Source organism: Daldinia childiae, assembly GCF_008694065.1.
Source record: "Daldinia childiae strain JS-1345 chromosome Unknown Scaffold2, whole genome shotgun sequence".
Taxonomy (NCBI): domain Eukaryota; kingdom Fungi; phylum Ascomycota; class Sordariomycetes; order Xylariales; family Hypoxylaceae; genus Daldinia; species Daldinia childiae.
Genome location: NW_022984643.1, coordinates 449,148 through 461,218, shown reverse-complemented (window position 1 = coordinate 461,218; position 12,071 = coordinate 449,148). Strand labels below are relative to the sequence as shown.

At 45.2% G+C, this 12,071-nt stretch overlaps 4 protein-coding genes across 4 annotated transcripts; all 4 read left to right on the top strand.

The window, feature by feature from the left end:
• Nucleotides 1-924: 924 nt before the first annotated feature.
• On the top strand, nt 925-3,885 carry GL218_01052 (uncharacterized protein; the record flags this gene model as incomplete). Its single annotated transcript, XM_033577499.1, has 2 exons — nt 925-1,127; nt 1,614-3,885. 2 exons carry the CDS (start codon nt 925-927, stop codon nt 3,883-3,885), a joined length of 2,475 nt encoding a protein of 824 aa, XP_033438076.1.
• Nucleotides 3,886-5,246: 1,361 nt separating this feature from the next.
• Nucleotides 5,247-5,882, top strand: GL218_01051 (putative 22kda glyco protein; the record flags this gene model as incomplete). Its single annotated transcript, XM_033577498.1, has 3 exons — nt 5,247-5,380; nt 5,437-5,519; nt 5,638-5,882. 3 exons carry the CDS (start codon nt 5,247-5,249, stop codon nt 5,880-5,882), a joined length of 462 nt encoding a protein of 153 aa, XP_033438075.1.
• Nucleotides 5,883-7,519: 1,637 nt separating this feature from the next.
• GL218_01050 (phosphotransferase family protein) lies at nt 7,520-9,063 on the top strand (the record flags this gene model as incomplete). The annotated part of the gene is made up of 2 exons (XM_033577497.1): nt 7,520-7,772; nt 7,829-9,063. The coding sequence occupies 2 exons, from the start codon at nt 7,520-7,522 to the stop codon at nt 9,061-9,063; spliced, it is 1,488 nt and encodes a 495-aa protein (XP_033438074.1).
• Nucleotides 9,064-9,815: 752 nt separating this feature from the next.
• Nucleotides 9,816-11,391, top strand: GL218_01049 (S-(hydroxymethyl)glutathione dehydrogenase; the record flags this gene model as incomplete). Its single annotated transcript, XM_033577496.1, has 4 exons — nt 9,816-10,068; nt 10,139-10,815; nt 10,892-11,041; nt 11,113-11,391. The coding sequence occupies 4 exons, from the start codon at nt 9,816-9,818 to the stop codon at nt 11,389-11,391; spliced, it is 1,359 nt and encodes a 452-aa protein (XP_033438996.1).
• Nucleotides 11,392-12,071: the final 680 nt, after the last annotated feature.

The following is a 12,071-nucleotide window of genomic DNA, read 5'->3' as shown; positions in this document are numbered from 1 at the left end:
GCAATTTACAAACGACAGGGCCTCAGGGGACTACGTGTGATGAAGGGAACATCCCTGTAAATAACCAAGAAATACCCCGGCAGAGAATATATCATTGGTCTCCGCATCTGAATTCCTCCACTTCCTGACACCCTTTCCCTTCTTGGCCTCCCCAACTTTTTCCTCCACGCTTCTGGGCTTGACATCTCAGCCAGTCCCATCTACTGATTTCCCCCGCAAATGTTAGTAACGATCCTCTCTAGGTTGGTAAAGAAGCTAGGAAAATTAGGGAAAATGTGATACGAAACTATCGTATACGGGCATTTATATTCTCGACGGCTTGATTATACCTATACCTAATTATAACTGCCCGTCTAAATCTCCAAAGTCTCAGTTGATAGGTTTTGTAACAGTACTCTTAGAAACAGCCAGTAATTATCGTCGTCCGGTATTCTTCGGACACCCACCATCGACCGATCTATTACCCTCCGTCTCTCCTATGGCTCCATCGCAGTTAATACCAGACCGCCTATTATATCGTGTCTACATGACTAGTTAGGTACTACAAGAGCTACAAAAGCTACAAGAGCTTGATACCCCATGAACGAGTCGAGTCCATTCAGGGTTTAGTACTCTGATATTTCGTAATTAGCACTCACGAGCCTCTAGAATTTTATCTTGGCGTGACTATTATTTTGCGAATCAATTTTTCCCTCTTTTTCCATCCCCCCATAATCCACAATTCCCCCAAGACCTAAAATAGAGAGGAAAAAAAAAAGTATTCGAGACCCCAGCCGAGGCACAACTAGCTCGGCCAGCCCCCTTCCACTTAACACACGTCTCTCCTCTACTCAACATTACCCCGAAGTAGAGAGCCAGCTCGCGATGCTGTCGCCCACAAACCCCGAGTCGCAGAGGTCCAAAGTTTGTAATTGATACCGAGACATGATGCAAGCTGCTCAATCTCAGAACGGAGCTGTATCCGGACCCCAGCAGCAGAACCACGTGTCGCTACACAGCAAACAGGAACCCGACAGCGACGACGGTAATAACGCCCTGCAGAGCGGGGACGAGAATGATCAAGACGACGACCACGACAGTACCGGCGCTGTGCGTAACGGGAAACGCAAGAGACCAATTTCCGTCTCGTGAGTTTGTATTTTTCTTATCCAATGAATTTCAAGTTACTGTTCTTATTATTATTATTATTATTATTATCCGACAGACTTTAGTATGATCTATTCTCTATTCTCCATTCTCCATTCTCCAATTGCTTTGGTCTTGGCCTGTCGATGTCTGATCCATCTGATATCCCTCATCTCCTCATCTCCGCATTCAGATCATCGCATCCCCCAACCCTTTTCCCCTATCAGCTCATTACCGCATATCGACTGGTCTTATACATTTATATCGTCTTATTTATCGTCTCACATCGAACGAAATACGCTAACATATATATGCTAAATTGAAGTTGTGAAACTTGCAAGCAAAGAAAGGTTTGTTTTAATCACCTTCACCTTTACCTTCATATAAACCTACTACCCGGCATTTCCCGCTTAGCAAATCTAGATATATGTACTTACTCTTTCAAAGGTAAAATGCGATCGTGGACAACCATCATGTGGTTGGTGCAGGCGAAATTCTGTCTTTTGCGAATATCGGGAACGCAAGAAACCCGGTTTGAGAGCTGGCTACGGCCGGGAGCTGGAGCAGAGACTCGATAAGCTTGAGGAGATACTAAGATCTCATTCCGAGATCTTGCAGACATCCTTTATCAACCACGCTCACCACAATATTGCCCCGAGCGTGCGCAACAGCAACTCAAGTCTACCAAGCGACCATGGCACGCCGCGTGAGCCAACGTCGCTGTTCCGGCCTGGCGAATCTATTAGGACTCCCCAAGCTGAGACCGCATTGTTTTTACAGAAGCCTTCTACGTTTCCTACGACGTCACAACATGTCGACTTTGGCTTACCTCCTCCGACCCCGTCAATTCACTCTGTGCATGATGGCTTCCAATCACAGATGCCTATGGCTGGCATCTCTCCCTCTAATCAGTTAGGACCTGGCCTTCAACCGGGTCCCACGGCTCAGGAATATTACGGACAGTCGCAACAACAGCCAGTTCGATCTCCCGGCATGAGCGTGACACAGAGTCAGACACAGATATCGTCAGATCAGGATCTTCCACCATACGATCTCCTGTACGCGTTAGTAGATTTATACTTCAAGCATATTAACACCTGGTGCCCTATCCTACACAGGAAATCTACCCTAGACTCACTATTCGGACCCTCGACGCTAGACGACACCGATAAGGTATTGTTACATTCTATTGTCGCAGCTACTCTAAGGTACTCGACGGATGCCCGACTCACAGAAGAAAAAAGGCGCCATTACCACGACGTCTCGAAAGAGAGGGTTCTCCTCTACGGCATGGAAAATTCGTCTGTCAAGGCGCTACAGGCTCTGGTCATCCTGGCACTCGACTTATGTGGTAGCAGTAACGGCCCTCCAGGCTGGAACATTATGGCTTTGATTACACGCTCTGTCGTGCAGCTAGGTCTGGCTGTCGAGAGTAACTCGCTCTCCGTATCACCAAGTTATGCCTCGATATATACCTTGAGAGCAATGGTCTTACCAGAGCCAAAAGATTTCATCGAAGAAGAGTCAAGGCGACGATTATTCTGGATGATATACCTACTGGATCGGTACGCTACAATCGCTACAGCCTTCGACTTCGCTCTAAACGACAAGGAGATTGACCGGACACTTCCCTGCAGGGATGACCTGTGGATTAAGAATCAAAAGGTGGAAACAAGGTGGTTTCGTACTCAAGATCGTCCTCCGGACCTCCCGGAGCATGAACAAAACAAGCCGGAAAACCTGGGTGCATTCTCATACTATATTGAGATCCTCGGCATACTATCCAAGATTCACGAATTTCTGAAGCAGCCCGTAGACATCGGAGCGCTGGGAGACGTTGAGCAATGGCAGCTGCGATACAAGGAACTCGATAACCTCCTCGCATCATGGAAATTCGGTCTTCCGGGAGAATACGGCAATATGGCTAAGTTGTTTCAACCCAGTGGTAGCAAGACTCTAAACTGCGGATGGGTTATGCTGCATGCTACCTATCATACGGCCGTGATTCGATTACATTCGTCAGCCGCGTACCCGACCACTAGATCACCCATATTTACTCCTTCGTATGGTGCAAGTCAACGTTGCCTCAGCGCCGTAGAGAATATTGCCGCTCTCGGGGAGTTCGTAGTACAAAACGGCATGCTAAATAAACTCGGCCCTCCATTCGCCTTCACGTTATGGGTAGCCGCCCGACTCCTTCTCGTCCACGGCTCGACAGTAGAACATAAATTAGCGCCACAAATCGCCTTCCTCGTCGATACGCTGCGCGACATGGGTAGGTACTGGCCGGTAGCCGGGAGGTATTGTCAGCTACTCCAACGAGTTCTCGACGAGCATAGCGACAGCGAGCGTGCAGTAGGCCAGACCGGTGAGCGGATCACACCGTCTTCGGTCAAGATACTTGCAGACATGAGAAGGACCGCATTCGATCTTGACTTCTTGATTAGCCGCCAGCCACGTCACCTGGCGGGCGCTCCGAGCCGTCGACCAAGCGTAACTCCAGCGCGCACACCGGCGCCAAACGAGCTGGAGTACTTGGACGTATTCGACTTCTTTAACGTACCACGGTTACCGTTCAGTCATGAGGCATCTTCGGGTCCACCAAATTCAATCGAAATGAGCTCGGAAAACGCGACGAATAACGAAGGCGGTAGCGGCAGCGGCGCCATGGGTAATACAAACGGCGTCGCGAACGAATTTAATATTACGAATTTTATGGTTGATGCCAACAGCGACTGGCTCTATAAACAGCCTAACTAGTAGCGGTAGCAGTAGCAGTCTATGGTATAGCAAATTTTGCTACTATATGTAACTATCTTGTCTTGTAATTTTTGAAGGAGCAAACTGGATATTTTCACAAAAGTACGTCGACAAAGACTGGACGAGAAGAGAGCGAGGAAGGAGAAGTAGTAACATTGGGATTTAGCCAAGGCTGTTTAGGATTTGTGTATGAACAGACGATGGAGAATGTGCGCTCCGAACTCCGGTGCTGCGATGCTCGAGATGTTCTAGGCCATATGTTTATTATAGGTGGGAAACACGAGATTTCAGAGGTCAAAAGGTTCGGCCGAGAGCGAAGAATTTCCGCGGAAGACCCTGAAAAGCAAACGATGATGCAAGGCTTCGGCACATAAACCGACCCCTGACAAAATAAACGATGTTTCAAGCCCGATGAGAAAGACTTGTTGGTTATGGTGTTGGTTGTAGTGGGGATTATCAGTGTAAATAAGGTGAATAATCAATTGTCATATAGACCGGGATTCATAATCTGATATACGTTGTTAAGGGGGCAAGTATTAGTATTTACCTTATGGTAAGTTTATGGTAGGCTTGCTCGTAACATTGCTCGTAACATCTAACCCGTGATGATGTCTGCTGTCTGATGTCTGCTGTCTGATGTCTGCTGTCTGCTGTCTATATACGATGAAGTATTCTCTCTCGTATTTGGTTCAGCCTATTTTTGGGCTTCAACGCGGCTTCGGCCGCAATCCGCCCTACCAGATCACCAGTTTCGTGGTAGAGTAAGCATCGGCATTAGTATTAACTTCTTCCATGATTTACGACGGATGAAATAATGAATGTACCTATCTTATTGATTCGCTAACATCCATATATCTTTCATACTGTATGTGATTTGAGTCTACCCCTATTTGAGTCGCAATACAACCAAGTGACGATAAATTCCGTTCATCATTTTGAGCATGTCCTAAATATTAAGATGAAGGGTAGCGAAGTTTATGGGATGTCGTCATCCTTGTGCACTCGGCGCCTGAGGGACCCTGCGGGCACAAATACGAGATGATCGCCTACCCAATTGAGATCCGCGGCGTGAAGTCGCTTAACACAGTTGCATGCAACGTGGTATTTTGCTATCGACAGTTATCCCTTTTTAGACAAACAACGCAGCCAAGCCTTACTGAACACGGGAAAGTGGCTGAGTTTGAGAGTAGACATTTATATAAAATAGACAACGCCGCTTGTATATATAATTACATCACATCGAGAAGCACATCGTGATATCTTTCGCTATTCTATATCATCTTTCAACTTTTTACACTCGCTTAACAAGAACCAAATAACTAATTACATAGTTTTAATACTTAATAATTCAGCTATTCAATATGCAGCTCAACACTATCCTCGCAACCCTCTTCGCGGCTACCGCCTCAGGTGCTGCTATCAAGTCGAGATACGCAACTGGATTCACCGTATCTAATTTCACGGCTTCTTGCATTCCTCACAGCGTCATGTGCACGTATGTCAAGCTTTTCCAAATTAGCATTGTTGACTATAAACTAACATCACGACTAGTTACGAGTTCTTTGCTATTACTGATCCGGCGTCGGCATCGCCTTCTGGTAACCCAGAACCGGCAAAGTGCAGTCTCATGCTCCGTACGTACCATTCTTATTCGGCTTGTCTTATGCACTCCCTGTCAAGTTGGCAGAGGAGTTCATTACTACAAGACGTAGCTAAATTTACCGAATTTTCATAAATACTAATTTCTCACAGAGGGCCCTGACTTCCTCCCGGCTGTTGGCTGGACAGGGTGCGCAGAGAAAGGAGCGTACTCGTGGGCCGTTGACAAGGTTGAGGGTGGCCTAAAGCTCCGCGTCACAACGCCCCAGGACTCCCACGGCAACTACACCGGCGTGTACGAAATAACTTCGGACCAGCTCGTCGCTGAGCAGCACGGGGCTTCTATCTCTCAGAGGTATACGGGCCCGTCCGGGTTTCCCATGCCTCTTGGAGCGTAAGCGTAGGAGTGTGCTTTATACTAGCCCGACTAGGTGAAGTTTAGGAGGCAAGAAAACGAATTTCTAGTAATTGATTAGAGGTGCGGTAGTATAGAAGACGGTAGCGATACCTTGAAGAGATGGAAATTAGCGTGTTTGAAGGGGGGATTCCTTGAAAGATCTATAAGAGGTCGAGGTAGAAGTTTATAATTTTGCGGAACGTATATGAAAAGTAGCATACATACTTGACTTTAGCAATGCAACGATACCCAGTTCGCTATTATCTAAGAACTCAAATCTTTTTATTGTTTGATAGGTATATTAGGAGTCCTTCGAGGCTCAAAGCTTTAGTCGAGCAACCTGATCTTTGTTTTGCTTGAAAGTGACCCTAAAGTCTTTCATGTATTCTGAAGCTAAGCTCTTTATTAGTTAAATAAAAAGTGTAAAGAAACGCGCCTTTATTATGTCCAACCTACTCTATTAAAACTATTAAGACGAATCGATAAGTTTTAACTCACAAGGATATATTTCTAAGTCCTAATTACTATTAAGCTACATACTATTAAGCAAGCGAACATAATTCGATGCTATTAGCTATGAAGAATCGCATCCGACTTCGTAGCAATCTCTACATTTCAGTGTGGCAGTTTTGGTTAGTACTACTAGATCATCTTCACTTTGTTGTCTTCTCGTCTCTTTTTAGAATTTTCAGCTGCTCTCTTCATCAATTCCTCAGATTGCTTACGCTTTGCCTCTTCCTCCCGACGCTTTTTGTAAGCTTCAGAGGAGGCCCTCATAAGAGCTTCCTCGTTATCATTAGGGATTCTAATGTTGTCGGCCATTCTGAACTGTTTTGTAGATTAATTAGCGTACTTGATAAACGAATTATACTCCTTTGGCGTAGAATTAGGGTTGATGTCACTCTTTAGATGTTGAAAGTTCGGGACTATGAGAAATTTCAATCTGCTTCGTAATTCAATTTTCAAGCCCTAGAGACTTCAGTCGCGTATATACATCTCCCACACTGAGTCTCAGTTTGAATACAGTCTTACCATCTCGGATCAATATTACGATTGAATTGAATTTCCATGTAGCTGGTTGTTAGTCTGATGTTTTTGCACTCGAGTTACTAGATGGAACATCTAAAACAAAGAACATGTTTAGTATGTATAGCCGTATGATCCCGTAGTTAGGTTAGAGTTCCTTGCCGAGCAACGAAGTTGTTTCCATTCTTTTTGGTTCTATGTCATGAGAAAACAACATAATTAGGACAATTATCAAGCGAAAATTACAAGCTTAAACCAACAGCGATTACGGATATACACGCATATAACCCCTTTATCCGGAAGGGGTTCCTAGTTCAATAACTCAGCTGTGTAGAGGCGTTTAAGTGTGATTGTACAACCACGTCCCTAAGAAGCCTAACTGTCGAATATACCACTGCACCACTACAAGGGTATTTCGTAATATCTTTTTTCTATTTCGTTACTATCTGACACTAGCTGATACATCCCTTGTACGTGTGTGTAGCAAGGTGTGTAGCAAGGTGTGTAGCTTAACAGTCTTCGTTTATACTCAGCACATTTTGCATTTCTATACATTACAACCTCAAGCTCCCAAATATAGCGAATCGATCGAGTAAACATTGGTATCCGGACATGCCACCAAAACTGAGATATGTCCGTATGGACATGGATGACCTTGCTTGGGAGAAAAGTGACCGAGAGATCGAGGCATGGGAGAGGTCACTTAACAAGTCACACATATACCGCGGAATCGCTAGTCTCATTAATAAATATCGGCCGGGCGAGGCTGTAGAACTGCATAAGCCGATCAGAGGAGGGTATAACATCTTTTATCGGCTAGAATATAAAGATGGCTCGTCCGCTGGTATGAGAATCCCCTGTAAAGGTATTGAATTATAGACCCCCTTTACATATTAAAGTCTATTAACCAAGAATGAATAGGTGTTAAATTTCCAGAAGAGAAGATCCGTTATGAGGTCGCGACAGTGCGTTATGTTGCAGCGAATACAACTATTCCGGTGCCCAAAATATATCACTTCGGAACAGCAGCAGAAAATCCGGTTGGCTTAGGCCCATTTATCATTATGGACTATGTCGAGCACGAGAGGACAATGTCTGATGCCCTTAAGGACCCTGCTCTCGAACCTGAAGAGTCTCCTGTGTTAGATCCTACTATCGACAAGGGACGGCTTGAGTTTCTCTATGGGCAGATGGCTAATATCATCTTGCAGTTATCTACACTGGAATTCCCCAGAATTGGCTCGCTAGACCAAGACGAACACGGTGATATTTCCGTGTCCGGGAGACCTCTCATTCAAAATATGAACTCACTGCTAGAATTTACGGGCGTCGCTCCAACAGTACTACCATCTCGGTCGTACGATACCTCTAACGAATGGTTTTGCGCCCTAGCCGACATGCATCTAGCACAGCTTACATTTCAACATAACGATGCCATCTTCGATGAAGATGACGCGCGGGATAAGTATGTAGCACGTCAGCTTTTCCGACGGCTCGCATCAGAAGGGCGGCTTACATTGGGACTGGATGCTAGGGAAAAGGGCGCCAACGATTCCAGCTTTCGATTATATTCCGAAGACCTGCGTCCGTCAAACGTTTTAATCGATAAAGATGACCACGTAGTAGGCGTGATCGATTGGGAATTTGCTTACGCTGCGCCGGCACAATTCTCATTTGATCCCCCTTGGTGGCTTCTCTTAAAAAGTCCAGAATACTGGGATGGTGGGTATAAGTCTTGGATGGAGGAATGCGAACCTCGCCTAGAAACATTCCTTCGAGTACTAGAGATTGAAGAAAAGAAGAAGCAGGGTCATCATGAAATCACAGAAAATACGGTTATATCCTCGTCCCTGGAAGATGATGTACCTCTCTCTCAAAGAATGAGAAACAGCTGGGAGAAGAGAACATGGATGATTAATTACGCAGCTAGAAACAGTTGGGCATTTGATTTCATATTCTGGAGGTTCTTAGACATGGATTATTTTGGAGATAATGAGGGGGGCGATCACCATGCTAGACTTAACCTCCTCACTCACCAAGAGATCGAGGCGATGGAGCCTTTTATCAAGATGAAAATGGAAGAGACTAAGAAACGGAGTTTGGTTGAATGGAACCATGATGATGCAGTAGTCCAATTAGCTAAGGTCTTAGTTTGAATTGGCTATTATGCTCTCATCTTCTTTGCCCCCTGTTCACTTGATGACATTCACAAACGGGTTTAGATAGCCAGAGGCCAAAACATTAAAGAAATAGATGCCTTGCCCAGGTAGGTACCTATGTAGATATGCTAAGAATTTCGCATGCACATACAGGCATAGAACGGGCATACTGATTCGGTAGTTGAGCTTTATGTCTGGGAGTTAGGATATAGGATCGCCATGTGGGGGGAGGGGGGATTCAACTTAACCCCATTTTTAAAGAATATTCAACATCACCATCGATCTTATACTTGAGTAGAATTGCTGATATGAGAACAGCCTTAGTTCTTATATCGAATAATTTGTGAAGCTTCTTATTACCTATATCTCATTATCAATATGTTCCTGAGTTGTGTAAAGTACTTCGTATGGTTGATATTATACATACATCATAGTTAGCATCCGCGCTTGTGTCCACGCCTTAGAAGTCATGACGTATGCCAGTTCCATGTGCCTTGAACCAATATCTAATCACAACGTCATACACTGGCAATACCAAAGCTTTCCTATTCGATCTCGACGTGTGGGGGGCTAGAACTCATCCTGGTAAATCTGGCTATATGATGATGCGCTGATGTCGTTGCCACGATGTGTACCGTCCGTTATAAGACTGCGACCTACATTAGAGAGCTCGGTGAAGGCTGCATATTCAAGACGCCTGTCTGACAAAGCACAATATTAAGGGATAACCAAATAAGAATCAGGAAATAATGTCAGTAACACAAGGGGCATACCTTGTTGAGAAGGCCATCGGCCATGACGGAAGCTCAATCACCGCACAAGATGTTAGCAACTACAGCGGAGAAGGTGAAAGAGCAGAGACTATGAAGGCGTTATGCTGGATGGGTAAAAATACTGTCGAAATTCGCGATGTACCTCGACCAAGTATCATCGAACCCAACGATGTAATTCTCAAAGTTACCGGTAGCACGGTTTGCGGAAGCGACCTTCACTTATACCATGGTAAGCTGCTACAATCTAGAATTCGTATTCTTCCTCTTTACGAATTCGTCATACTAACTGGCTTTTGTAGGAACTGTCATCCAATTAAGTAAAGGTGACATCCTAGGCCACGAATTCTGCGGTATTGTTGATGAGGTCGGGTCGGCGGTCAAGAAAGTTCAGAAAGGCAAGCGATACGTGGCCTCGTTCCAGATCGCGTGTGGTGATTGCTTTTTCTGTAAGCAGAAGCTGTCATCTCAATGCGAGCGCACCAACTCCAACACTACCGAGAGAGCCATGTACGGCGGTCAGACCGCCGGGATGTTTGGTTACTCGCACTTCACGGGCGGTTTCGCGGGCGGTCAGGCTGAATATGTTCGCGTGCCGCTCGGCGACGTGAATCTCCTAGAGATACCCGATGACGTACCCGACGAGAAGGCATTATATCTTAGTGACGTATTAGCAACAAGCTACAACGCTGTGCATGACACTGCCGTCTACCCCGGTGATCAGGTAGCTATATTTGGTGCCGGTCCCATCGGTCAGATGGCTGGAATTTTCGCAATCAAAGCCGGCGCCACCAAGATCATCTTCGTCGACACCGAGCCACGTCTCACTTTTATCAGAAACCACTGGCCCGCAGACCACATCGAGAAGTTGGAGCTGGTTGATTATAAGAAGCTATCGTTCGGCGTAACAAATAAGCCGACCGTCGTGTCAAAGCTGAAGGATCTTTGCGGTGGAAGGGGCCCGGATGCAGCTATCGAGGTAAATATTATGTTCATCCCATTTCAAAATTTAGTTGCCACAGATATGAGCTGTTAACTGACGCCGAATTTTGTAGTGTGCCGCGGGCGAATATGCCAAGGGCTGGATGCACTGGCTCGAGATGACATTGGGTGCAGAGACCGACACGAGCGAAATTATTAACGAGATGATCGAGAGTGTTCGAAACTTTGGTCGATGCGGAGTTACTGGTGTATACGTCGGCTACGTGAGTTCTTGGCTCTTTATCCCTTTCGTAATACTATTCGTCTTAGTGATTTAACATGCTAACAACCTTAGACCAACCATTTCAACATCGGATCTCTTATGGAAAGGGGTATTCGACTCATCGGCAACGGTCAAGCACCTGTACACAAGTACTGGGAGGACTTACTAAAGATGATCCGGGACGGTGATCTAGACCCTCTTCAGATGGTATCTCATCGCGTTCATTTAGATGACTTGGATAAGGTGTATGTCAAGTTCGAGAAGCACGAGGATGGCATGCAGAAGGTATTTGCCGAGACTAAATTCTCACTACCGGCGTGTGCAGGCAGTCCTCAGTTGACGAGATATTGAAGTGCTTGACCTGGTCTTAATGAGAGGACGAAGCTAGGTTGAGAACTCGGGATGGGTGGACACATGTATAAATATGGGATATGATGATTGAATGAGTACCTTGATGGTCTTGATGTAATACATTCATAGTATATATTATAAGGCAAGGGAGGATAGTGGCAGAAAGCAGTAGAAATACCCTGTAATTCTTTTGAATGCATCAAGCTATTGAATTTGTATAGGGGAATATTATATGTATCTTAACCTCATATCTTATCACCAAAATATGCCAAGATATACACATGCATGAGCATTTCGATTCATTAAGGATATTCAATCTGTTTAGTATGCCAGGAATAGTTATTTGGGACTATTCCCTTTGGAGAAAAACCCGCGAGCTCTTGGTGCTAGACCATCTTTGGAAAATCTCACGAGCTGCTTAGAAATAAAAGTAGGAGTACGGTCGTTGCGGACTTCGGACAACACCATCTTAACTCCCGTCCACGGGAAATATCATTCGACTATGAATATTTCGCTTAGGAGACTCGAAAGGTCTATCTAGCCTTGGAGAATGTAGGCTATGGAGCTTTGCGTAGCATATTGAGAGGGGTGATCAAGAGGAACAGAATAGATATATAAAGGGAATAAGCCCACCCCTTTCATGTACTCGTTCATCAAAACAGATCAGATAATTTACTATA